The sequence below is a fragment of the Hippoglossus stenolepis genome, chromosome 16, assembly GCF_022539355.2.
Source record: "Hippoglossus stenolepis isolate QCI-W04-F060 chromosome 16, HSTE1.2, whole genome shotgun sequence".
In the NCBI taxonomy this organism is placed as follows: Eukaryota; Metazoa; Chordata; class Actinopteri; order Pleuronectiformes; family Pleuronectidae; genus Hippoglossus; species Hippoglossus stenolepis.
The window spans coordinates 4,558,535-4,584,770 of NC_061498.1; the positions used below are offsets into that span (position 1 = coordinate 4,558,535).

The 26,236-nt window shown below is 43.7% G+C and overlaps 1 protein-coding gene across 2 annotated transcripts in view; it reads right to left on the minus strand.

The window, feature by feature from the left end:
* Positions 1 to 23,813, minus strand: part of LOC118123990 (trinucleotide repeat-containing gene 6A protein) — a 28,597-nt gene extending 4,784 nt beyond the window's left edge. Inside the window, exons 1-16 of one of the 2 annotated variants that reach the window (XM_035181740.2) lie at positions 23,597 to 23,813; positions 21,995 to 22,046; positions 17,254 to 17,352; positions 10,850 to 11,166; positions 10,222 to 10,269; positions 7,259 to 9,253; positions 6,929 to 7,127; positions 6,299 to 6,813; positions 6,048 to 6,179; positions 5,647 to 5,913; positions 3,024 to 3,209; positions 2,664 to 2,830; positions 2,171 to 2,248; positions 1,858 to 2,025; positions 1,017 to 1,154; positions 632 to 748 (exon numbers count right to left, since the gene is read on the minus strand). In XM_035181740.2, coding sequence (XP_035037631.2) covers positions 632 to 748; positions 1,017 to 1,154; positions 1,858 to 2,025; positions 2,171 to 2,248; positions 2,664 to 2,830; positions 3,024 to 3,209; positions 5,647 to 5,913; positions 6,048 to 6,179; positions 6,299 to 6,813; positions 6,929 to 7,127; positions 7,259 to 9,253; positions 10,222 to 10,267 — 4,008 coding nt within the window. In that variant the 5' untranslated portion in view covers positions 10,268 to 10,269; positions 10,850 to 11,166; positions 17,254 to 17,352; positions 21,995 to 22,046; positions 23,597 to 23,813. The remainder of the gene's footprint in view (positions 1 to 631; positions 749 to 1,016; positions 1,155 to 1,857; positions 2,026 to 2,170; positions 2,249 to 2,663; positions 2,831 to 3,023; positions 3,210 to 5,646; positions 5,914 to 6,047; positions 6,180 to 6,298; positions 6,814 to 6,928; positions 7,128 to 7,258; positions 9,254 to 10,221; positions 10,270 to 10,849; positions 11,167 to 17,253; positions 17,353 to 21,994; positions 22,047 to 23,596) is intronic. The other variant, XM_035181741.2, reaches the window with a different exon arrangement.
* Between the last annotated feature and the right edge of the window lie 2,423 nt (positions 23,814 to 26,236).

The window sequence follows — 26,236 nt, forward strand, 5'->3', positions numbered from 1 at the left end:
GTTCTCCGCTCTTATACAGACTTTCACAGGTGTCGAACTGTTATGTAGACATAGTTTTAAACAGTGAAATTCATATCTAGACAAATGCATCAATTGAATAGATTATGTTACTTTTAAATCTGAATCAGTGTTTCCCCTCGGCTGCTCCAAAATAACTTCCTATTGCTGCCCTGCTTCAGTATCAGGGCAGATGCAAATTATGCATCTAATATACTTCTAAAGTGCTGTATTACACTACCACATGTCCTCCCTCCTCCCTCCCCCGCTGACCTGCGCTCACTTTACACGTTAACAATAAACACCAACACTAATCAGATGGTATTAGGATCTGAACTGTCAATTATCCATCTCAGGTGAGGATCCAATTCCCGCAAATGTATTCTCATACTGTTCTGAAATAGAGGAAACCAATGGAAAGTAGGAAACAAGGCTCATAAATGTAAAAAGGACACGGTCTGATTTGTAGCAAAACATGTGCTGTCTTGAAAATGCTCTGAAAGTCCATCGGCAAACATTTAAACTATTTCAGAGACAAGACCTGACATGGAAAAACATTGCAGCCAACAAAGATAATGAGCAGTAGATACAATGATAAGCAATGTTTGTGTGTCTGTGTGTGTGCGCGCGCTACCTGAGAGGGCAGGATGGGTGGAGGCACTTGGTTACGAAGGTTGGGTTGGGGGGGGACTTGGGACTGGGGGCCTCGGCCCTGTGCTACGCTGCTGCCACCCAACATTGGGTTTACATTCTGAGCAGGGGACACACAAAAGCAGGCATTCTTAAAATTGTCAATTTACAACAACTTGTAATTCATAATGTAATGAAATAGACAAAGTTTTTATGTTAACAGGCTTTTAACAGTTCAATCACCAATGCAAAGTTTGATAAATACAGGAAATTATTTTTTTACAGGCAACCTGTAAGAACACCATACACGTAATATGTGGTTTAAATCATTACAATATACACAAGATCCATCTTAAGACCTAAACACACCACCCTCCTTCCACACTCACCCGTCGAGCAGCCCCAGGACTAGAGTGGGCAGGAGACTCAGAGTCGAGACAGGGGACAGGCTGAGCAGAATTGGAAGGGCAAAAGCTCATACTTTGATTGGCGGAGCGCTCATCATAAGCAGAGGGGGAAGCGGATAGCTGCAGAAGCAAGGCCAAGTGCGCAGCAGACGGCAAGCACAGAGGGACAGGAAGCACATCAGCAGCAAAAAAAGGTACAGAGAGAGAAGGAGAGAAGTGGGAATAGAGTTAATTTTCCCGGGAGGATAGAAGGAGGAGGAAAAAGCAAGAAATGTGAGGACAAGGGAGAGAAACCGTGTAGGAAAAGCACCAGAGTTAGAAGGAGGGAGATGGGATAAGAAAGAAAGAAAGAAAGAAAGAAAGAAGAGATGGAGAGGATGGGAGAGCAAGAGAAAAGGGTGACATGAGAAGATGGGAGTCAGAAAGAACAAATATAAAAGAGGCAGAAACTACTGCAGAAAGAAAAGCAAAGCCCAACCACTGCAGCTTTGTACAGGGCGACGAAGGGGAATGAGTCATTACTGCATAATAACGCAACCCTTCTAATTAAGCACTTAAGGGGTATTTGCAGGTAAAGAATTTGTACTGATAATAAAACATACCGTCACCTAGTGCAAAATGAAATATTCCGTTTCAAGTTACCTCTTAAAATGCAGTGTGTTAGAACAACCACTGTGGGGCGCAACAGGGCTGAGTGAGCACTAACCAGCCAGACATTTGCAGCAACTGACACACGAGTCTTCCACAGACCTAACTCACCACAACAGTGGGGAGATTAACAACCAGCTATAGTATTACCCAGGAGGTTCTTGTTTCTGCTCACCTTGTCATAGTAAGGGCTGCGATCCATGGGAGAATCCTTGTGGAGCTGGTGTCGAGACCCAGGGTTCTTCCCCATAACTCCATTGTAGTCTCCCATATTGCCCATGTCCATGCGCTTGTCCTGCACCATCCCCGCTCCTGTCTTCATGGAGTCGTCGGGAGAGTCTCTCTGCCGGCAGAAAGATAAGAACATTTAATCATAGACACAGAAAAGCATAAAAGACGCGTACACTTTTAGTTCTAGACAGTTCAGTTAATAAAGAAATATGGTTAGATGCAAGTATGTACAGTAAATAATGTGAATTGGCACTTACAGGAAAGTTCATGCCGCTGAACTGGTTCATGAAAGGTTTCATCCAGGGTTCATCCTGTTTGTTGACTGGTTTGTTCATCTGAAACACAGCAGACAAAACATTTCATAATGACGTTGCTGGCTGAGACAAATTAACGGCTCTGTCATAAATAAAAGGCAGCTACAAGAATTCTTAACTAAATCACAGTTTGGTTTTCTGAGGCTATGTTCCGATAACATTTTTATCTTCCTGATACCTGGGCTTTGTGTATCTGCTGATACAGAATACTGATCCGATACCAGTGGATAAAAAATATATATAACAAGTTACCTAACGTATGCTACCAACCTTGTATGGAAGCTATCATTGCTAGTGTTGTAATTGGACACACTGGTGCCACCCCTCAAAACTGAAGTTATGCATATGGTACACATCCCCATATTACTTGGCAGTGTCAGTAAATCTCAAGCTTTCTTTACTTAACTTCTCATGTTGCAAACAGAGGTGAACTTACCTTGTTTGAGCCTTTTTGCTTGTAGTTCCAGGTGTTTTGGTCGTGGGACCTGTTGTCCTGTTGGCTGTTGCTCCACATGCCAATCTCCACCTCTTCTTCCTGGTCCCAGCTGTTGCCCATTGACCCATCCTCACCACACCATGTCTCCATGGGCTTGGGACCTGGAGCTATCAAAGAGGAAGGGAGGCAGGAAGAAACTGAATCAACCCATAAACTATTTGGTCATCTTGCTCATTTCGTGCCCCTACAACAGGGGAAATTCACTGTCCTGCACCATTGCACAGCCATTTGTCTGATTAACATCTTCTTTCAGAATTCCAAGGTTTTTTTCTGAGAATTCATGATCATGTGTTCACTTACCAGACTTATGCTGGCCACCCCAGCCAGGACCAGGCTCTCTGCTGTCCCTGCTGGGTTTTTCCCAAGTGGAGCTGCTGTCGATGGGCTTCCCCCAGGCAGACGTCCCGTTGTCCACCGACACAGGCGGCGGGGCGGGGTCCCTCCACGTTGAGGACTCCTTCTGCTGCGGATATTGCTCACCCCAACCTGAAGGAAAAAGAGGGAGTCAACAGTCAGAGGTGGAACGAGGGTTGGATTATTTGTAGGGCATCATCAACGCACCAATGCAGAGAACCTTTCTCGGAAGTCAACGGACATTTTCACATTTAAAACGATGTTTCCTGATCATTGTTTTTCTCTGCTGGAGGGCTCTTCGTGAAACAGCCTGGCTCCTAAACCCAAATAACCCTATGTCAGCTTGCTTATGCAGTGTTATTTTAACTCTTGTGGCTATGTAGACATATGCATAGGTCCCTATACAACTTCAAATGTGAGTCTATGTGTGTTCAAGTGTGTGTACGAGTTCAAACGGCTCCTGTTACAGCTGGCCACCCAGGCCTGCTACTTTCTCCCTCCACAGGAGGCATTTGGTGGGATGCCAGGGATACCTCCCCACAAAAATAGGACAGATCATGGGGTGGCCTCTAGCTCCAGTGTCCCTCATGTGACTGGGCACACTCGCACACAAATACAAAAACACAACAGAGACGTGCATGCACGCACAGCTCACTCGACAAACACTGTGACAGACAAAATGACACATACATCCATGTGTTATAAATTGCTCACTCACACAAACAGGGTTGCATGGGCATCTTGTTGATGTTAAAACAAGATAATGTGATATAATATTATCTATTAGCAGCTCTCAACATTACTACATTGCTGGCAGGTGGAGCTTTAGTGTCACTGGAAGTCAGTAGACCGATCAGCTACGTTGGCAAACCTTTTGCTTGTTTGTGTGTAGATTAGCATGGATAACATGTTTTGATACACAAAACAAACACTTTCATTGCCATACACTGCCCAGGCCTTGTTGATTTTTGAATGGGACTGCTAAATATACTCTATTTCTGGCATCTACTGGTTATTACAATGCACAGCACATAATGTAGAAGATTGTTGAGTGAGGTCTATTAGCCAGGAGTTAGCCTGCTAGTACTTAACTGGCTTTGCGTGCAAAAAATGTTCCAAATATTTGCTACAGTACCACTAAGGCTGATCAAATTACAATCAACACCTTAGTGACACAGTCCTGACAAAACCGAATATTATATTTGAAGGGTTCCAGGGCTTTTGTTCAATCTTGGCCTGGACAGATATGTTTATGTTTTTCCTTTGATTAAGACGAGAATAAAATGTTCGGAGTTTGAGTCAAGGTTGATTAAATATGACTAAAATATGAACTTTTTAATCTCAGGAATTATAGAAATTTAAGAATTTGTAGATTTTATGCGCTAATAGGAAACGGAAAAGTCTTTTGACATAATTTGAATTTAAAACTCTTGGTTATCCCTTTGTGCCAACAAAAATTAAACCGAATATTAACTCAAATTAATCAAAATCCTCCAAGTAATTCTGTCCTTAGTACAGTAGCTGTGTAGCTCACCCCACCCTTCCTAGCCATCCACTTAGCATCTGCAGTTAGCTCGCTAGACCAGCAACCCTGAATAACCCTCGCAGCCCCCCCCTTCTCAGCCCACTTCTACAGAAAAGCAACCTTACCCTTTTTAGTTTTTCCCCATCTTACATTGGAACTGTTCCTATTACCAAGTCACCAGAACTCCTCCTCTATCACTCACACTCTCTCGCTCTCTCTCTCTTTTGTCTTAAACCAAACAAAAGCCAGTGTTTCTACAGCGGCAGAATTGGTGGGTGAGAGAGAAAGAAAAAGGCAAATGAGGGAAGAGAAAATCGATGCTCTTAGCATTCCAAAGGGATGACTCAACCTGCTCCACAAAAAGCCCTCGACACAGACAACACTGCAGGGAGGGAGATGGGAGAGAACGGCTGCGTGTGTTTGTGTCCTCTCTATCTTTCTGTGCAAATTGTGTAAGCCTTTGTGTACAATTGAGTGTGTGTGCATTCACGAGTCTGTACAGTTCACAATCTAAATCCTTTTCAGACCTTATTCCAGCTATGTCAAAAACAGCCTGTGGGTGGGACTTTCTGATCCATTCTTAAGCCGTACAGGCGTGCACCGACATGCCCGAGCCATTTATACACAGGTTCAAGTCCTAGCATTTCCTACCTCGTAAATTAACTAAAACAAAACGGAATATTTTAAGTGCAACCCAGATTCACTACATGTCACAACTGTACATTTGAGAATCAACAGAACTAGGGAACTGATGGAAACACTGTCATTCAAGAATGTTGAAATGAAAGCATCCCTCCAGGCCAAATACCAGGAAATCTGTTGTAACCAGGCCTAATATAAACAGCGAGCCAGTGTGAGTCAGCAGTGAAAAATAATCATTGTTTTCACATGTACATGTATACACGTGTTAGAGCCAGTCGGGTTACATTTGATACTCTATTGTTTGGCTTCAATAAGCGAATTAATTATTAGTAAGTGCATAAATCCAAACATACGGCTGTACAATTGCCTGAATTGTGTGCATGCACAAATATCCCAACTTACCAGGATTGCAGTTTTTCTCCTGGGCAGGAGGCTGCATGGGCTGAGGGGGATGCATGGAGTTGTGTGGTGGGTGAGGGTGAGGCTGGTGCTGAGGGTGGGGGTGAGGTTGAGGGTGGGGGGGATGGTGAGAGGCTGAGGGTGTGGGGGCAGGGTGGGGGTGGGGGTGAGGTTGAGGGTGAGGCTGGTGCTGAGAGGGCGGGCCCTTGTTCTCCTGGTCAGATTGGTTGGTCTTGTTCCACGAGTTGACAGATCCTACAGGTTTCTTGCCTGGGAAGACAGTTTAATTCAAATGTTTTGTCATCAGCTTGAATCCTCAAAAGGGAGAAGTCTGGAATTTCATCTGATTTTGTTTAGGCCTTGCACGGCTCTTCTTGGTAACAAAGACTAGATAAAGTGTTTACCAGGTTCTCCCCAAGCTGCGGTGCCGTCATCGATCTCCATTCTGCGCCGTATGGACTCTGGAGAAGGCTCTTCCCACCCAGTAGACACTTCCTCTTTCTGACCTCCTGTGGGTATGGGGCCTCCCTGCCAGCCTGATGGGAGAGTGAATAAAAGTGCAAAAGTGAGTAATCAATTTAATGTCGTCCCACTAATCCCAATAATCTCTAAACCATGCAATTAAGTGACGCTAATTCTGATTCCTCACAATTACCTGAGGGCTTGTTAGATCCTTGGTTGCTTCTGGACACGTTGGGTTCGGTACCTTTCCCCCACTCGTTGGAGGGCTTGGGAGTCGTCTCACCCCAGGTCTGGGCCCCGTGGTGGTTGCTCTTCTGCTGCTCACCCCAGCTCTGGCTGGTACTCTGAGAATTGGGTTTGTGGACTGATTCGCCACCCCAGTTGGAACCTTGGGTTGACGCGCTCTGATCTTGAGTATTTGATCCTCCACTCCCGACCCAGGTGTTGCCGCTGCTGGTGTTTGTGTTGGTTCGGCTTGAATCGTTCCAACATCCAGAGCCAGACCGGTCGCTGCCAGACCGGTCGCTGTCGCCCTCCCAGCCTGCTGAGCCAGCAGCTTTTTGGGGCTCCCCCCAGCGATTGTTGGCTCCTCCTCTGACACCATCTCCTCTGACACCATCTCCACTGCTACCCCACCCTTCAGTTCCATTTCCACTGTTGGAACTCCAGCCCTGCTGCGCTTTGGGCGCATTAGTCCAGGTATTGGACCTAAACAAAAACAATTAAGGTGATCAGTAAAACATAAACATCAGACAATAGTGTTTACAAATGAAGGGAAAAGATAATGAAATGTGAGCCGGAGAAAACAAAAAGCGTTAATCACCTGTCATCTTTGTTATAGTTGTTGCTCCATGTGTTACTATTGGTGTTGCTGCCCTTGTAGCTGGATCCATCATTCCAGTTACTCTGCCCACCACCTCCACTCGCTGAGACTTTGTTGTCCCAACTGGAGTTTGGTCTCTGGTCTCCCCAGCCAGAACCTCCTGCATCCTGACCTGAGCTGTTCGGCCGACCACCCCAACCTGAAAATAAATGAAAGTGGGTCGTTATTTTCTTTCCCCTTTTCTGTTCTGCAATACCTAGTCCTGTTATTCAATGTATTGTAAATATCACAACAATGCAATCATACAAAGGTTTATAAACATATCAATACCTCCAGAGGTCTGGGAGGGAGCTGTCGGTCCTGCTGTACCCCAGCTGGAGCCTCCACTGCTGTGCTTTCTGTCATCTCTTCTTGGACCCTGGGGCTGATTGGGAATTGGAGAATTCACGTCCCAGGTGGTGTTTTGTCGTACGGGAGTCTGACCCCACCCAGTGTTGGACAGAACCCGGGGGTCCACATCGACCCGGGGCGGGGCTGATGCTACTGTTGGAGAATGGGTACCTTTTCTGCGGTTTACTCCTTTTGACTGGCTGCCGTCTTTGTCTGAGCTAGATTGACCTCCAGAGCTTTCTCCACTTCCCTCACTTCCTCCAGAGCGACCCCAGCCTGCAGTGACACTGCCCACGCCCTGGGTTCCACCTGCTCCACCTCCCATGCCCATGGCGTCATCCTCTAGGCTCTTCCAGCCATTGTTGGCTGAGCTTCCTTTCTGACTTCCAGCATCTGTGGTGTTACCAGGAGCTGCTGATCCCCATTCTCCATTTGACATCTTGTTGTTTGTTGTGGAAGAGGACGATGAGGTTGAGGAAGAAGATGATGCGCTGCTCCCCCAGGGACGAGGGATCCCTGCTGGAGGGCCCATCGTAGTTTGGTTCCCATTGCCTGGGCCTGCAGAGCCTGGGATTTGATTGGAGCCGACACCCCAGGACGAGTTGCTCTGAGGCTGGTTTGGATTATTGGCAGGCCCCTGGTCCCAGCGCGGGGCCCCAGTGTTATTGTGGTTATTATTACTCTTGTAAGCAGCAGTAGAGGAGATTTGGGGGTTTCCAGCCTGCAATAAGGCAGGATTTTGTGGGTTCACAGTGTCTGCATTTGGGGGGCCCTTGTCTCCAGGGTAGGTAGTTGCGCCCCAAGGCGTACCGAAGGCCCCAGCAACCCCCGGCTCTCCTTGTGGGTTCTGGGGGGCTGATGAGGGGTTTCCATTGGCCAGCGGACCCCCATTCCCTGCTCCAATGGAACCCCAGGAACAATCCCCACTGAGTTGGGGTGAGGCGGTAGAGTTTGGTGGACTAGAGGTCATTGTGGCATTAGTAGTAGTAGTAGTAGTATTCATCATAATAGTGTTATTTGGTCCATTGGATTCAGTGTTAAGGTTGGTAGACTGCAGGCCACCATTTCCACTGTTGCTGCTTGCTGTACCATTACTCATATCAGTGACTTCCATCATACTGCTGTTGTCTGGAGCTGCCATGCCACCCCAGCCCAGCAAGGAGCCCTGTTGGGGGGCTATACCCAGTTTGGAACTTATCCCCGGAGGCCGTTGGCCCAGGGACCCTGGGCTTGGGGTTGGACTCTGGGGCCAGGCACCGTGGTTGGCATTTGGGTTTGAAGTGTTTGGGCTTAACCCTCCGTTGATGCAGGGGGTGCTTCCACCTGTGGTAATCATGTTGCTGCCTGACTGGGTGCCCCATACACTACTGCTGTTGACGAGCTTGATGTTGTGGCTACCCATGTTATTGCTGCCAATACTGCTGGACCCCGCCACGGAGTAGTGGGAGGACCCTGTGATATTGTTATTTCCATTATTTGCTCCTCCACCAATAACCTGGCGACTGTTGCCGTTGCTGTCTCCATTTACAGAAACGCCAACCATCATGGCAGACGTCACCGAAGAGGGGGAAGAAGCCGTAGAAGACACAGAGGAGGAAGCATTTGCTGACATCATCATCACTGTTGTCACAGCAACAGCAGAGAGGTTTTTCTCTGAGCCGATTGAGGAGCTAGAGTCAGCGTCCATGCATTCTGATGCCAGCTCAGGGTCTGATCCTGACCCACAACCAGAAGAGGAGGAAGAAGAGGAGCAAGAGAAAGAGGAAGAGGAGGGAGGCCAGACAGAAGAGTTGGTTGAAGAGGGGATGTTGGGTTTGTCGGTACTTCCGTCCACTAGGACTTTGCCCCAGTTGCTGTTGCTATCGCTGCTGCAGGGAGAGCCAGAGGACCATGGGGAAGGCTCATACTGCGATTCCAAGCCAGGATGCTCCAGACCTGGGAAGATAAAGGGTGGACACGGCAGAGGAAACTATTAGATTGAAGATTTCAAAAAACATTTTAGAATTTATGTCTGAATCTAATCAAGCATTCAAGAAAGGTGTTAATTCCACTTTGGTGTACTACATTAAATCACAGATGTGGCTTTAATTCCCTCTACCATGGTCGCTTTTTATATTTTTCTATCCCCCTCCAACCTTCAGCTGCCCAACTGTTCGGAATATGATCAGCGCCAGGTCTGATCCTGGACACAGCTGCCACCATTTTGTCACCACAGCTTGACCCAAAAGCATGCCAAAGCTATAAACTAGGATTCAGGGAGGTGGAGGATGACCAACAGCAGGAGAGAAGAAGGACATTGGGGATGTGGCAATTATGTGTGAAAAGAGGAAGCGAGGATGGAATGAGAGAGAGGGAGGAGGGGCAAAGAAGACGTGATGGTGGCAACTGAAAAGAGACAGATCTTTGCTTTAGATATAAAGCTTGGCTGCATTTGGCACATCTCCAAAAGTATCTGGTTTTGCAGATGAGTCACGGTGGCAAGTCTAGGATTAGGGTTACGGAATGTGGGACACTCAAAGCATCAGCTCTGAGGCAGTTTCCTTCAGCTCAGCCCCGTTCCATTATTCCAATATTAACTTTCATGTAACAATTTATGTTTAGTGTCTTGACCAATCAGTTGAACATTGATAGGTCACCCAAAGTGTCTCGGACTTTCAAAGCCTCTTTCACATGTAGTGCTGCCACCGGTGTGTGATGCTTATCGTGTTTGTGTCCCACGTCTCCTGTTGTTCCCTTTCACACACTCTCTCACTCATTCATATCTCTCTCTCTGTCTGTAACATCAGTCAAGGTCAGGTCAGACTGCATCTCCACATTCAAAGCAAACTGCCAAAGTAAGGCACTGGAAGAAAGAACGGAAGGCAGAGGAATAGGGGGGAGGAAAGAAACCCATGTGTCGTCACCTGTTTGATTAGGGGAGTGGCTGACGGAATCCCGAATGGGAGCCATGCCTGGAAACAGAGAGAGGAAAGACTGTCAAACAGGCTTAGGGGGAGTTAGAGATAGAGAGGGGGGGGGGAAACAGAGTGAGGAGATGTTAGTTAGGACGAGAATCAGGCAAACAGATAAGAGCAGTGAGAAGAGCTTGCAAGTAAAGAGTATTAAGGGTTAAGACACAAGTTAGCAGGTGGTTATTCAAATTATAATATGAAGAATAAAATATACATTCAGAGTTTGTATTATGATGGCGTGCTTTAGCAAAACATCACATTAACAAATTTCTGCAACATGAATATTGTTTCTGTTTTAGCTGAATATTACCACTGTGATAAATGTTTAGAGCAAACTAAAACTCAAATTGTCACAAATGAAATCATCTAACAGTCTCTTTTATTGATACAATAAAAGATAAAAGAGGAAACTCATCAGGAGTTGTGAGCAAAAACACATTTTAACATTTACTGCCATTTAAATGCAACCGTAACCATTTCTTTGGTTACGGTTGCAGGCTAGTGTTCCATAATGCATTTCAAGATACACACGGATCTCCGACAGTGTGCTTGAGTTCTTATCTTTATTTTAATAATTTACCTGTCAGTGTGGCTTGTGGCTGCGGCTCCTGGCTGTGCAGGAGGGCGTCCCTGGGCTGAGTGGAGAACGGGTGACCTCTGGATCCCAGGTCGACAAAGGGGAGGTCAAAAGTCGAAGCTCAGGAGGACACAGCCTCAAGGGCCTGAAGTGACAAGGCGGGGCTTATCAGAGCGGGCAGAAGGCTGACCAGGCCCCGTTGGCATTGCTGAAGACTGTATGTGTGTTTGTGTGTGCACGTTTGTGTGTGTGAGCGGGGAGGGGGAAGGGGGGTGGTGGTTTCAATTTAGGACTCTGCCTCAACTTGGTGTGCTCCGGCACTGCAGAGAACAACAGAGAAGAAGACAAAAGAGCAAGAAGGTTGGTTAAAAAAACATACTGCATGGAGATTATCAACAACTTTACAACAGTTGATCAGTTTGTAAACCACTCAATAATAACATCAACATCACCAGTATAACCAACAGCAGTTGTTCAAGTCTTTCTAGAGGGTTTTAGGCGACTGTGATTAACTCATGTTTCATACGAATGTCTAAATATTTATACAGTCCAACGGGATTCAGACGAGCAGATGACAGGCACACATATGACTCAGTAGAAACACTTCTCTTGTATATTTGAAATCTAATGTTATGATTTGCAGCACCAGTAAACACAAGATGAGTATGTGATCAGACCACATCGTGCAGTCAGACCGAAGTGGTTTTCTTTCTTTTATGGGTTTGTGATAAAGTGGCATTTGGAGGGTTGGCTTGGTCTTGTGACAAAGAAAACCAGGCAAAAATAGCCAAAGCTAAAGTCATCATCACAGATATACTTTTTGAATCCCTGCGAAATAGCAAACTCTTTCTTCCACTTCAAAATTTGAAAAAGAAAGCTACTTTTGGGGCTTTTTTTAATGTCGTCTCTGCGATCAACAATCCCTACCGGCATAAAACCACACGCGCATATGTTTCTGATTCAGATTCAGTTCCCGTGAGTGTGAGATAAACACGTGAGTCAGTTAGGTATGTTGGAAAAGTAGCATGAAGAAAGAGAGAAGAGTGACGACCCTGCACACCTTCTCCTCTTGAGGGGGAACGAATGTGTACGAGTTGGGACTAGATTAGGGTTATACAACGGGCTTAAAGCTGGCAGCACTGCCCTCGGACGCCATGGCGAGCAAAACCACTTATCCTGGAGCTGAGAAAGAAGCAGTGAGCGACTGCGAGGAAAAGACAGTAAAATAGAAAGAGGACAAAGGCCGGAATCAACAGAGCGGAGAGGGACACAGACATCCTTCAGGGGAAAGTGGACCAGGGTATTTGACAGCAAGTAGAAATGCGTGTTTGTGTGTGTGTGTGCGCACGCGCCTCCTGACCTTTTCTCGGTGCAGGTTAACAAGTGTGTTAGCTCTCTGTGCCTGCTGCAGCAGTACACAGGTCTATTTATAAACCCTGCGTTCAAATAGCAACCACTCTGTTGACTAGCCAACATGATAAGAGACCCGACAAACTCCTGTGTGCACAACGAGCAAAGTGTGCAGGTGCAATGAAGCATGCATGTGTTAGATGTGTGGAGCGTTTGGAGGAAACTCATGTGGTTTCAATGTTAAATGCTCAGTTTGGTTCAGTGACATTAACCCCTGTCCACTAAAAGAAAACAGAATCCAAACATTGCAACTCAGATCAGTGAAAAGGCTTCTTACTGACACAGCTATCATTGCTATAAAAGCCAACAAACTGACCAGACACAGTTAACTGAGGCCAAACTCCACCTTTATTAACTCACAGCTCACCAGCTGAACATGGGCACACAGCCAGCACCTAAACATTAAGCCTGCCAGAGGGCTGCATAGCGGCCGTCTGGAACCAATCAAAAAACAGACGAGACAATGATATCATCATTTCAAAAACCTCATGAGAAAACGGCTCCATATATGAAAGCCATGACGAGAAATACTTAGGAGAAATTTAGAGCGTTCACTGTGGAATTGACCTGCTCCCTCTGGCAGCTACTTCTTTTTAAAAGGGCAAGACCCTTCCAGAAAACTGAGCTGTTTACTTCCTTGAATCTTGACTCAACCTTCCAACATGGAAAGATCCGTCAACCCCAAAGCATCTGATTCAAAAGTGCCTACGCATAGATAACACTTTATCCTTATTAGGCAGTGCAAATCAAAATGAAGTAGATGTTTACCACTTTACTGTGAGAAGTGCACATTATTGACTGAACCAATGTTGGTTAGTGATCAACACTTTGGGGGAAATTATTCAATTGATAACAAAATTGTTATGGCCATTATCAGAAATTCTAGTTTTGAATTTGAAACTGAATTTGTAAAGGCTTAAAGCAAAAATCCCTCATATGCACTAGTTCCATCTTCTCATAGTAAGGATTTGTTCTTTTTCTTTGCTTGGTGTGATAGATTCATGTTTTAGATTTTATTGGTGCAAAGATTGAGTGAATTATTCAAGAAAAAAGCAGCAGATTAATCAAAAAAATTTAGCAGCTTGTGTCTGCATGTAATTTAATATTTGTTAGGTAATCTATCTGCTTTTAATCATAAGCCCTTTTCATTTATTTAGCTACAAAATAATTACTACATCAAAGATCACAGTTCCTTTTAATTATGTGAGATAACTGAAGTGAAAAAGTTAACATTATCCCTTTTGTGTGCGTGTGTGTGAGCATGTTCACTGCTGCTACTCGGTACAGAGTACAGTTTGTTCCCTTCTCCCTGCTTCTATCTGAGAACGGCTTTCATGAGGGCCCCTGGAGTTGGCAGCAGTTCCACTGCTATCATCTTACAGGCGGGGAGGGCTGAGGGGGGGTGGAGGGACGGTATGGGGACAAGACACAAACACAGTGAGTGTAGCTGAAGTGGGGAAGAAAGACACAAAAGAAACCAGATGATACTGAGGCAAAGAGGAGGAATAAGATGAGAGTGAGAGCATTAATCAATAGAAAATGTATTGAAACCGACATTTATAACCTCTCACCGACTTCATTTTGCTTATGTCGGTTAATACTTTCTCCAACGCGTGCATTCACAAACCCTCCTCCCTCCCCCACTGACCTGCGCTGACTTCACACTTTAACAATAAACACTAATCAGAAGTGAGGCATAAAATAATCGAGGTCAATTTTTTTTGAATAATCGTCATATTGATTTGAGGTCATACCGCCCAGCCTTGTGAGGGAAGGGAAATGCGTTTGCGGAGGGACAAAGAGGCGAAGAGGCTGTCACTGAGGATGATGGGAGAGGAATGCAGCTGCAGCTTCGAACATGTATAAAAAGCAAAGAGGTCAACTTCCTGAAGTCAGCAGCAGCCGAAGCCAGTACAATGTGTACCCCCCCTTCTACACACAGTAAGAAGGAAAGAAACAAAGGGAAGTGTAGCTAACTTAATGAATCCTTGAATAGTGCTAAAGGAAGAACATAATTAACTGATCCAAGTGTTCTGGTCCTGTTTTCTACCTTAAAAGTTACATAAAGTAACCTGGTGAGGAAGAGATGGATCTAAACCAAGATGCATTTAACAGACAGGCCCATCTTGCTCGTTCTCACAATCTCTTGCATTAAATGTCACATATGTTCATTTTAGAAATTTGAAATTGATGCCAAACCATCGGTACCTCCCCGCTACAAAGGTTAGTAAATGGAAAACATTGCATATGCTCTCAACTGATTGATCTGAGCGTCTTAAACACCGGTGCAACTGAACTATCGTCTGAACATTGTGTTCTGCTTCAGGCACTTTTCTCGTGTCCGCCTGTTGCTATGCAACTGCAAAAATCTATTTGAAGCATCATGCTTTTTTCCCCCAAAGTAGACTCTTTTTTTATAATTTGCATGAAAGTAAAACTCCACCGGCCTTCAGCAACAAACCTTAATGTTGAAAATATATCCACATATACATGGTATGAACAAGACGGCTGCAGATCACATGCCAGCAGTGCACGTGTGATAAATGCTGCACTGGAGAAAACACTTCTCCTCATCTTCTGATCCTACGTCTGCAGCACTGCCTTTATAAATCTGCTCCCACTTCAACACAAGCATATTGTTACTCCTCAAGCTCACAGACATGTTTAACTTTGCTGGTTTCCTTTCTCTTCTTTAATCTGATTGTCTTTAAACACGCTTTACTTTTATCTTTCTCTGAGCAGGCCATCTTGAATGGGTTTTCCCGAGCTGAAGTAACTCGTTAAGGCAAAAGTTAGGGAAGACCTTGTTGTCGTGGCAACATTCCTAAACACTCCCAACTCCTCTGGACCTGTCCGATCAGTGCAAGAAGCACGCGCCAGTGTTGCTCTTTCAAATATACACAACCACTCATCAACAAAAAAGCTGAGGAGAACACAGAGAGAGAGAGAGTGAGATTCTGCATCTTTCCTGCTGAAGCGTGCCTGGTTTCAAGTGAGACCAACATGAAGGACATGAGGAGGAGCTGTGCTACACATCTGCTTCACTTTCAAAACAGTATGCACTGCGATTGTTTACATGTGCAGTGCGAGTGTGTACACGAGCAGATAGGAGCACTCATGTGGTCCACCGCTGTCACGTGAACTTTGGGAGTGGTTAGGAGGGGCGACCGCACACAATCCAAACTAAAACGAAGGGCAATGTGCACAAACTTAAGGTTTTGCTTATGACTCATTAGCTGATTTCTCCATTATTCAGTCATCCATTTAATTTCACAGACACCTGCCCACCTCCACCCAGACTGGTAATATTTGCCAGCAGGCATGCCAAGAAACTTTCAACTTGCAGTTTTGAGCCCAGCAGTGAGTACATTTACTTCAGTCTTCTGGGAGTTTTTGTTTTCAGTTCTTATCATGTATTGCCAAATTTATGTTTCTGCACTGAACCGCATGACTCAGGATTCAGACACTATTTTAAGCGTACAGGACTTCTACCTACTTTACCAGTCACACGGCAGATTACAAGCCGCTGTTCAGAGGTTATTTTCCATTATTATTAAATGACTGAGGATTCTATCAGACAGGTTAAATAATATTAAATATCACACTTATAAAAGGATAAATTACAAGCCACAATCAAACCACTGCTTAATGCACACTTGTACTTCTCTCAGTGTCACTTTTCCCCCCCAACAGTTATTAGAGTCAAATATGATCGTTTGTTCTGTCAGAAAAACAATCCAAAATCCAAAGGACTGGCCTCAATGAGCTTATTTCGCTGGTGGTGTAGATTAATGTTCTACTAAACAATTCATCTGTGTAGCTTTGTGAGTGTGGTTAAAAATCTGCATAAAATGTCACATTCCAACTGGATTCACGACATAACTGAGCTGAGATGCACATAACTCAAGTTATATTAGCTTTTAGACTCTTGCTGCAGTATCAACACCCTTCAGAAGTACAATGATTACTCCTGTTACTGTATAACTATTATCTGGGGGAGGAGCTTCCATGACAATAAATGGCTTTGTCCGTTCACGGTCTGGTACAACAGAGAGTTGAACTCATCTGTTTGTAAAGAGACGCATCACCACATCTAACTATGTAGTCTGAGGGTCAGACGAAGTGAGAGACAATGTAGGATGATGGCAGAGGAGTGAAACACAAAAAGAGAGAGCAATTGAAACTCGAAATACACGCTCAAGGCCAGAGATATACGCTATCAGACGTCCTGCCTATGCTAACCATGACAGTAGTCGTAGCTGTAGAAGAAGTAGGCTTGTACAAAGAGGAGTCTGTGGAAACTGTAACGCAGTTCAATGGAAAACACTACTCCGTCACATGGCAAGAAGACCTTGAGGGTTGTTAGAGTAAAGCACACTGCACCAGTGGGATAGATAACAGAGACAGGACCCAGACTATACATAAAATGTGAGCAAAATAAAAAGATTAAATTTTTTTAAAAGTCCTGAAAGCCAGATTTTATTGCCAGATTCATGTTTCTACTCTAAACTGCAGCTCCGAGGCTTGTAAATCTATTTTAAGACTGCAGTGTTCATTTTTACCACCTCCAGAACTATTCTGTTGATATGCAATATTAATCATATCCTTGCTTACTGTGCAGAACTGCAGTTGGCAAAATGGGCCTATTAACACTATGAGAGCTGGATCTTGCTGTTCTAACGGCACGTCGGATATTGTCGATAAAGAGCTTGGTGCAGGGGGAACAGAGGCTGGCATCATAGAAGCAACAGATGCTAAATTAAACACAGAGGAAGACTATCTGTATAATAGCAAATCATTTTAATTAAGTGGACATAGGGCTGAGCAATAATATTTTATTAAGGTGTGGGATCATCTCGTGTTGTGCAAATTAATGACTCAATTACTGATTAAACAAACTGTAACAGACAATCAACAAAATCATCTGTTGAATGTTTTTTTGTTTTGTATCCAGAACCCAGCAGCTCCTGACAGATGTCCCTGACGCCTTCACTCACCTTTTGTCCAGTCTTGTATTTTCTTATCCTCCTTCCTCTTCACACTCTCCGTCTCTCTCTCTCTTCCATCCACTGTTCTTCCCTCTATGGGTTTGATCCCTGTGGAGAAGAACAGAGACAGACTCCATTACATCACATTGCACAGTATTTGCCACAAACTTCCTCATTTAGTCATAAGGACGTGGTTTTGGTTTGAGGAGGCTGTAGAACTGCAACACTTTAATCACAGAAAATGTAGCTGTCTATAAATTGTTAAGAAGCAAAAATGCACAATAATCTGATTCTCAAAGGTGAGATTAGCTTTTTTCCCTCCTTGTCATATCGCTATAAACTAAATAGCTTGGTGATTAGAAAAATTCAGACTCATTAAGCAACTTAAAGAGATAAACTCCAAAGCTCTGGATGTTTTCATTACTTTCTGATGTTTAGTAAATCAAACCAGTGAATCTCCAATGAAAATAATCACCAGATAATGACCTTAAATTATCTTTTTTCCCCATTCATGGTGCTGAGCTTTGTTCACACTTTTAAAGAATAGAGAAGTTACACAATAATTATTGTCTATAGTCAAAGTCAGTATTACACCAGTTTATATTGCTTGATAACAAGGAACAAGATGAAAACACGATTTGAGATTAAGCATTTTATCGCCTTTAGCTGGTTTGAATATAGCTTCTCTTTTTGCTCCCAAACACACAAGTAAAATATAGGTTTTTACTAGTGTCCCTATTAGTTTAAAATCAGACGGTATAGTTTCTCCGTCTGTGAGTGTTAGGTTTAGCTGCACTGGTCTCGGTGGGTGTGCCATTTAGCCCGCAGGAGAAAGTCTAATCCAATAATGGGATTACAGCACAGCACTTACCTTAGCTATAAACAGACAGATGCACAGAGAGGTTGAAACAACTCATCATGAATGCAACATTGACGGTTTATTTATTAGGTACCGCTTAGTTTATTAATCACACAGCGGCTCAAAAATACTGAAATGTTCATTGAGAATCCGTCAACGACAAAAGATTCTGCTTTGATGTTTGATCATTTCTGCTTCAAACAGCAATTAAATCAGCTTTTTGCCTTTATCGGTTGTAGTTAAACTAATATAAACAAAGTTCCATTATATTTTCTAACCATCTTCAGACACCACTCTTCTCCCTCTGTTCCCATAACCCCCCCCTGTCCTTTCCAACCATCAAGTGCTTCAGCAGATGGCTCCGGGTTTAACAACAACAACAGCAGAGCATGGTGGGGGCCCTCCTGGAGTGCACACATACACACACCACGGACAGCATCTGTTTATGAATGGACCGACAATTGCCCATCCCCCGACAGCTACAGCTGACAGAGGTAGGTGGGTGGGTGTGGGGGGGTGGACACTTCCAGTAACCAAAAGAAGGAATAAAGAAAACTGAGGCGGAACAGACAATTCTGTTTATTTATTTATTTGATCCCAAATCCAAATAAAAGCCAAATCTAAACCATAAATTAAACAACTGAAACATAAAATATTAGACTCTACTTCCTGTGGGGGCTGTCCTTAAAGTCATGGATGAAATAGTCAAACTGGAGCGTTGGAACCAATCATATAAAATGTAGCATATCAAAAGGTGACACTTCCTTTAAATAATAACTTCAAATAATTAGTCACAATTATGAGAAATGTCTTTGGTGTATTCTGTATTTATAAGTGGGAAATGATTATAAATGTGTTTAATGACTGTGCTTCACTGTTTGTCTGCAAGATGCATGATGGCAAGTACATTACGTGCAAAGCTTGGTTTGGTGTTCACCACTATTACTTTCTAGGCAATTGTGGATAAAAATAATTTTTTTGTAAAGATTAGTGAATGTATTTCTGTCCAAGTTGCCAAGATGGGTTTCAAATAGATGTCATACCATTCACTTAGTGCAGAATAATAATTAATTCAATGTTCATAATTTCTATTTTGCCCAGAATTTCCATTTCAATTCAGTTAAGTATGAAGCTACTTCTGCTCTTGTGTCATTCATAGTGAAGAATTATTCCTCTGCTTCCCACATAACTTTAAATAATCACATTTCATTTGGATTCCTGAGGTGGTAGAGATGAGAAGTCTGAGTCTTCAGACAGTGATGCCAGCGAGGACTGGGTATTGATTGTATTTGAGGCCTTTTGGACAAAGTTGTTGTATTTTTTTTTTAGCCAAACCTGGAGCTTAGTCGCGTGGCTAATTTGCATGTACAACACCGCGTCATTTGCATCAATTTGCATTAGCATGTTCTCACACTGGAGGCTTCGGCCAGGAACGCCATCACTCAATTAGGGAATGACAGCGGGTATCTCCTCATCACACACAGCTCAACAGGGAAGACTCCTGTGAGGCTGACGTTCCAAGATGTGACATTTCCAGTCTGGCTGCATTAAAGGTCTTGTCTTGACACACAAGTGAAAATCAGGACGGTTCATTTCAGGTCGTGGTAACTTGAGAAGGGCAATGTGATATTTCTGGCTGAAAAAAGAAATTAAATTTTGCTCCTGGCAGGGGGGGGGGGTGTAAGTTGCAAATCAAAGTATTACTTAAATCTAGTCTTTTCTCATTTTACTGAAATGCATTTTTTGTATTTTATTTAAAGGATAATTGTTTCTAATTGAACGAAAGGTTTACATATAGACATGTTATTACAGTTTTGAATCCAAAACCATTACATCAGCGACAAAACTGGAGTTTAAAGTCCAGGTTTGATGCACAACAACTTATTACCCACAATCTTGACTCTACCAATTTCAAATTGCCCATCTACACTGATTAAATGATCACCCCAAGTAAAATACACCTTGTGGGGCTTGCATCCTATTTGAACCTGTGCAGATCAATAGCAAAAAACAATCCAATCCTGCTCCTCGAGTGTTCCAGTCTCATGACCATCTGCAGGTGTGGCTTTCCTGCTGCTGAGGGGCAATGGTCAACTACCTGAACCACAATACATGTTGCAAAACAAGGAATTTATTGCACTGCACTATTAAATTATCATCACAAGTTGGCCATGTAAATATGGAGTCATTTTATTTACGTTTACGCTGCAGCAGCTTCAGCCACTCTGGATATTTTAGAGAAGAATAAAAAGACGTGTAGAGAACAGTAACGGAGCCAGACAACAGCCAAAAGTGAAAGTGAAGCTCAACAAAGCATTGTTGTACAAAGTCAAAGGAAATAACACTAGACTCAACTTATTACACATTGTTCCGTCACTGTTATATTTAAAAATTCAACAGGCCCAAAAGCAATAAACAGGATATGTGAGCCTGGGAGGACGGGGAGCCTGCTTCTACAAAGAATTACTCACGTTTGTTTTACTTATGAATACCTGAAGACAGGCAGAGAGGCAATGTTCAAAACTTTATTCAGTTAGCCACACACTGTAAATGGATTACATTTACAATAGTTTTTACCAATTGCTAGCTGTAAACTCTAGGACAGAGCATATTTTTTAAAAACAAAAGTAAATCCGATTTCCCAAAAACTAAGTGGAAGCTGGAATGATCTCAGGCAACACTGTACTGCTAGCGTTGTGTTATTTATAGAACAAAATAGAAATTCCCTCTGACTCATGTGAATAAATATTTGCAGCCATTTGAAATGTACACTTCACAGAGTTAAACTGACACTGAGAGAAACATTTTTAAAGCGGCAAATAAAGTTTGATACTTTATATCTATATATATATTAACATTGTTTTCCCCTTGCATTATTTCAGCAGCAGTCACTTGCACACTCACAAAATGTGAAACATCTGTCCTCAGCAACGAACCAGCACACCAGAATACACTATCAAGCCATTAGCTAAACAAACCATGAAAAGAACAACTGTATATTAACAGAAATGCCGTTGACGTGTGTCAAAGAGCAGTGAGTTGGTGCAGCAGCTGTTTAAAATTACGACATGATCATGAAAAATTACAATTCAGGATATTGTGCACGACAGCCAGATTTAAACTGATTTCAGATCAGAAAACTGAATATGTTAAAGTTCAACTCTCGGTGCAGGGCGATGGACTCGTTGTGGCCCATGCCTCTATTGTGTGCGTGCATGTAGACCAACTATATGGACACAATGAGCTGCACAAACACCTCTCCACACACAAAACATCAGGACCCTGGCTTCTCATTTAGCGATTTTAAAACAGCAAAGCTTACTCAGCACAATACAGCCTAGACCAACCCAGACCCTCCAATTCAATTCAAACGGAACTGCATGTGCTTGCATAAGCAGCAGCTGCCCGTCCCATGTCCCCCTGACCCACACACACACCCCTTCAGCAGCCCAACACACACACAGACACACACAGGTCCTGCTTTCATCCAAGTGTCTGAAATGGTGATATAAAGGTAGAGTTGGTAATCTGTTTCTGAACCACTTTTTTAAATTTTGTTTGTTGAAATACTGTTCATGTCCCAATTGCAATCAATTAATAAAGTTGTCTGGAAGTTAAAAACTGTCTATGGCCCTCGTAGGACTGTAATAAACACAATCAATATCATTTCATTCAGTACAAATGAAATGATTGGTCAGCGTGCCAGCGAGTCACGGAAAAGTCAGGTGCGTGTTCATGTGGGTGAAGCTTTGAGGAGAGGGGTCGATTGGGAGCAGGTTGGGTGTCAGGGTTGTAATTTCCCCCAAATTGTATCATGCTCTTGTTGGCTTTTCCAGGATTACCAACCCTAGCTTTAAATTGAGCGTGTATGTTAATGCTGCCAACACTCACCTGTTAAGATGCTTCAGTTTCTTTGGTGGCAACAGCTTCCGATTCCAAATCTCTGAATAGAAAACAGATAAGAAAGGTTAATCTCACAGAATCACAAATAAAAAAGATAGCCTCCATGTGGGTGTGATGCAGGATTTAGTGGTTTATTGCGATTAAACGACTACAGGAGAGAGGCTTTGCACAGTCAAGCTGCTGCACCTGAAGTGGTAAACACAAGCTTGCAATCGTGTGCACCTCCGCCCAGTTAATTTTGCAATGGGGCCAATCATTTACACACCAACAGTGAGAGTCCGGACTAATTGTGGTTTGAAAAGTATTTCGACAAGGTGGTGTGGAAATGCAGGTTGAACTGCATAACAGGGCAATTGCATGACCACGGGGACCTGAAAGCCCAGGTCCTGCAAAGTGACTACTGTGTGTGTGTGTGTGACAGATAAAGACAGAGAGTGTGTGTGTGTGTGTGTGTGTGCGTGGGTCAGAGTCACAGATCTGGTCCTGATCGGCCATTATCTCAGCTGTAGCCTGACTTACAGCTTAACCAACATGGCTTCTCTCCCTCTCTCTCTCTCGACTCTGGTATTTTTCCAAGCGCAGGCGAAACACCAACAATGACCTTAACTGTGCACCTCGGCGCGACCGCTGCAGTTTTAACGACACAACCGCGGGTTTTCAGACAGACTCGATTGTGGCGTCGAGTGTAGAAAAATAAAAAAGCAACGGGTGACTGCGGCTTGCGGAGCCCTTTACCCGGGGAGCTCCGGGCTTCGCCAGCTGCTGCCTCTCCGCCGACAGAGGGTGATAAACGCCCCGGTCGAGACTCTCCCCCAAACCCCCTGCAGACTTTCACGATAAACTCACGGCGATATCACCATAAACCTTGCGTGTGTTTTTGTGGGGGGGGGGGGAAGCATGTGAACCACTGCGTCGCCACAACCCCCCATAAAAATAAAAAAAAAAAGCAGCGCAATCCGCTGGCTTCACCGCCGAGCAACCTGCGTCGTCAAATTAGCATCGCTGCTAGCGCTAGCTCGGGGAGCTAACGCTGCGAAGCGGCTAGTTAGCTTCGCCCGGTGTGATTTAAAACACGCAGCGGTGCATTACAACGAACACGGGGACGCATTCAGTCAGTAAACATCGAAACGTTGCTGATTTGCAGATAAATAAATGCGTTCATGTTGTTAGAAATGCACAATGTTCCAAACAGGAAAGTGCGCACAGCTGGCTAGCCAAGGTTAACCCAACTAGTTAGCGTTAGCACAAGGTTAAGCTGCCTACAAATTACAAGAGTGACGTCTGGAAATGCTCGGTTGTCTGCAGCAAAACTTAAAAAAAACCCAATTTTTTGTTGTTGCTACCAGATGCGTTTAATAAAACAAATATTAATAAAACTGCAGCGGCGCCTCTCGCCCCAAGTTGTGCTAGCTAGCCGCTAACTAGCATAGCCCAGTCACGGCTAACCAAACAACAGCGGCGGCTCAACTTGTCTCCACCGGCCAGCGGAACCCCTCCACCACCACCACCACCTTCCCCCGCCCGGTCTCCCTGCCCCGGACACAGCTCGACGACCCACACGGCGAAAACAACCAGCGGAACCGAGCTCACCTCATCGAAGGGTAAAGTGCAACAGAGTGGAAAGGGACAGCCGGCGGTAAGGCTAAAAGAAAGTCAGCTCGTTGTGCAGCATCTACGAGGGGAGGAACTCGTCCTGCATGATCGCCATTTTCTTCGCTCGCTGCTGCTGCCTGAGACCTTCTTTCGCTTGAGCTCTGCTTTCCCCTCCTCTGCCTCAGTGTGTGTGTCTGTTTGTGTGTGTGTGTGTGTGTGTGAGGGGCAGGAAACACGTTCACCACTTCCTCTGACTGACAAAACCAAACACAAGCAGGAACACAAGAGAGAAGGTGAATGTGAAAGCGAACAACACATTTTAAAAAATGTTTCACAAAGGATTAAAGTGTGTTGATAGGATTTGAACCCGTGTGTTGTTTAATTGGTTATTTTTATTCTCTGGTTCTGCATTACTGTTTACACTTTGTATTTTTATTTAATGTACTATACACTTTATTTTTTTATTGTCAATTCTATTTTTTTTAGATTTAATACTTTTGTTTTATTCACTGTATTATAATATATTATATATTGTTGAGATTCTGTAATCTTGGAGCAAGCTGGCACAAGTATTTCTTTCAGGATTAATCAAGTCTTAACTTATCTTATTAATAAGTCTCTGCACAGAAAATCACATACAATCACCCTCCTTATGATTTTTTATTATTTTGATATTTTATCCTCAAATTCTTCTCCAAATGATCAGCAGTAAACATCTGGTGAGACTTTATTTGTTGTTTTGAAAGCCCAAAAGAAATGTAAACACACTGTGGTGACAGACTTTCTACATAAAATGTGTGAAGTGACTAAATAAATGATAAATGATGGTGTCCTGTATAATTAAAGGGCTTTATGTTGTTTTCTTCTTTTTTATTTTACAGTTAAGCATCAGGAGAAGATTCTGGATTCTGTCATACTTTGGTTTATTTATTGTTTTTTCTTTTATAGCCAGTTTCTACCCCTCCTAACAAAAGCAGTGACGGACACATATAGGACTGTAAAGAAAGGTTGACCGACATCACAAACCACACTAGGTGAAACTATAACATCCACAGTTGGGTAATTTATATTTAAACTTATTCAGAAGCATTATTTTTTGTATGGATTAGAAGTAGTGGAGACAGGGAGTTCACTGTCAAATCCCCACATCGACCCGTGTGATGAAGTGTCCTTGAGCAGAGCACTGAACCCCGTCTGTACAGTAGGTGACTCTGACCTCCCTTATTTCCCAAGGTGAAATAATAAAGTTTTGGCCAGTTATATAACAAATCTCATTATTACCTCCACACCGAGGAGGCTTTGTTTTTATTGCTGTTGGCCAGTTTGTTCGTTGTGTAAAAGCTACTGAACTGATTTTGTTGAAACTTGCTGAAGGGTGCCGTGCAGGTCGGGGAATAACTTTTGCAGTGGATTCGATTAAGATGTAGATCTAGAAAAAATAAGTCACTTCCTGTCACATTGAGAGACGGGCTGCTTTTCGACGTTTTGTGAATCTCCCAAGAAATAAGGCAAAGATCTTTGATTAAAAAAATCTGAGTCATTTCTATAAGAGTGTGCATTTAGGTGCATCTTGATTGAATGTTAGGGTCTGTTGAGCCTTGGCAGACGGATGCATTTACCATTCGAGTGCCATTCTAGTCATCATGTTTAATGATGTTAGCTTTGACTCAAACTATTAAAAACAAAAAAGGTAACTGACCTGTGTGTGTGTGTGTGTGCGTCTATAAGCTCACTATCAAAGCTCCACTGAGCAGGAAACCCAAAAGCCTCAGAGCTCCAAGTCGTAAATCCTTCCGGTGTATACGAGACGAAATGCAAATGCTCTGCACGTCGCTGCTGAGTTAACTTGTAAATGTGTCCTGATGTGAAAGTGAAAACATCTATGATGCACACTGATGGGCAAACGAAGAATTTCAGCATCTCTGCTCCATTTTCTCTGGCCTGTCGCAGCCATCCATGCGTGGCTTTGGTTTGTGATGTAAGAAAACTAAAAGTGAAGAGTTTAAAAGAAGAGAGATAGTGTTTTTGTAAAAAAGAGCCTCCGCCTAAACAGCACAGAGACACAAATACAGTGTGGAATCTGCCAACGCTTCACCAGCGAGACAAAGGCTGCTGCTGCTTACAGGAGAGACCGGCACAACGTGTGTGCAGAGCAATGACCATTGACCCTCCACTGGCAAAAACAAGCCCCAACCTTGTGCACAAATTACCTCCCTTATCTGTGTGTATTTGGTTCTGAGGGAGCGAGAAACAGAGAGAGAGCAGTATAGTTCATTCACTGCCGGGTAATGATTTTTATTGGACCAGGTATCAGAGACAGCAAGATTACACTACACTGTATAAACAAGTGGGTAAGCTCTCTGCCCCCCGGAGGACAGTTGCCAAAAAGCCTGGTTTCCCAATAGATCCCTACTGCTGTTGTTGTGTTCGTGGGCAACAGGGAATTCAAATATAATTGGTCTCCGAATGGGGAAATATCCAGTTGACTGTCACTGCAGTTGTCTCCCTGTCGTCGCCCATTTGTTTGAAGTTCCTATTTCACAGCTGTTAAGACATAATTACAAAGCCAGACAGAGGGAGGACTTCAGGGGGACACAGAGGACGGTGGCTCTTAAGCTGGTGAAATGAAACCTGGGA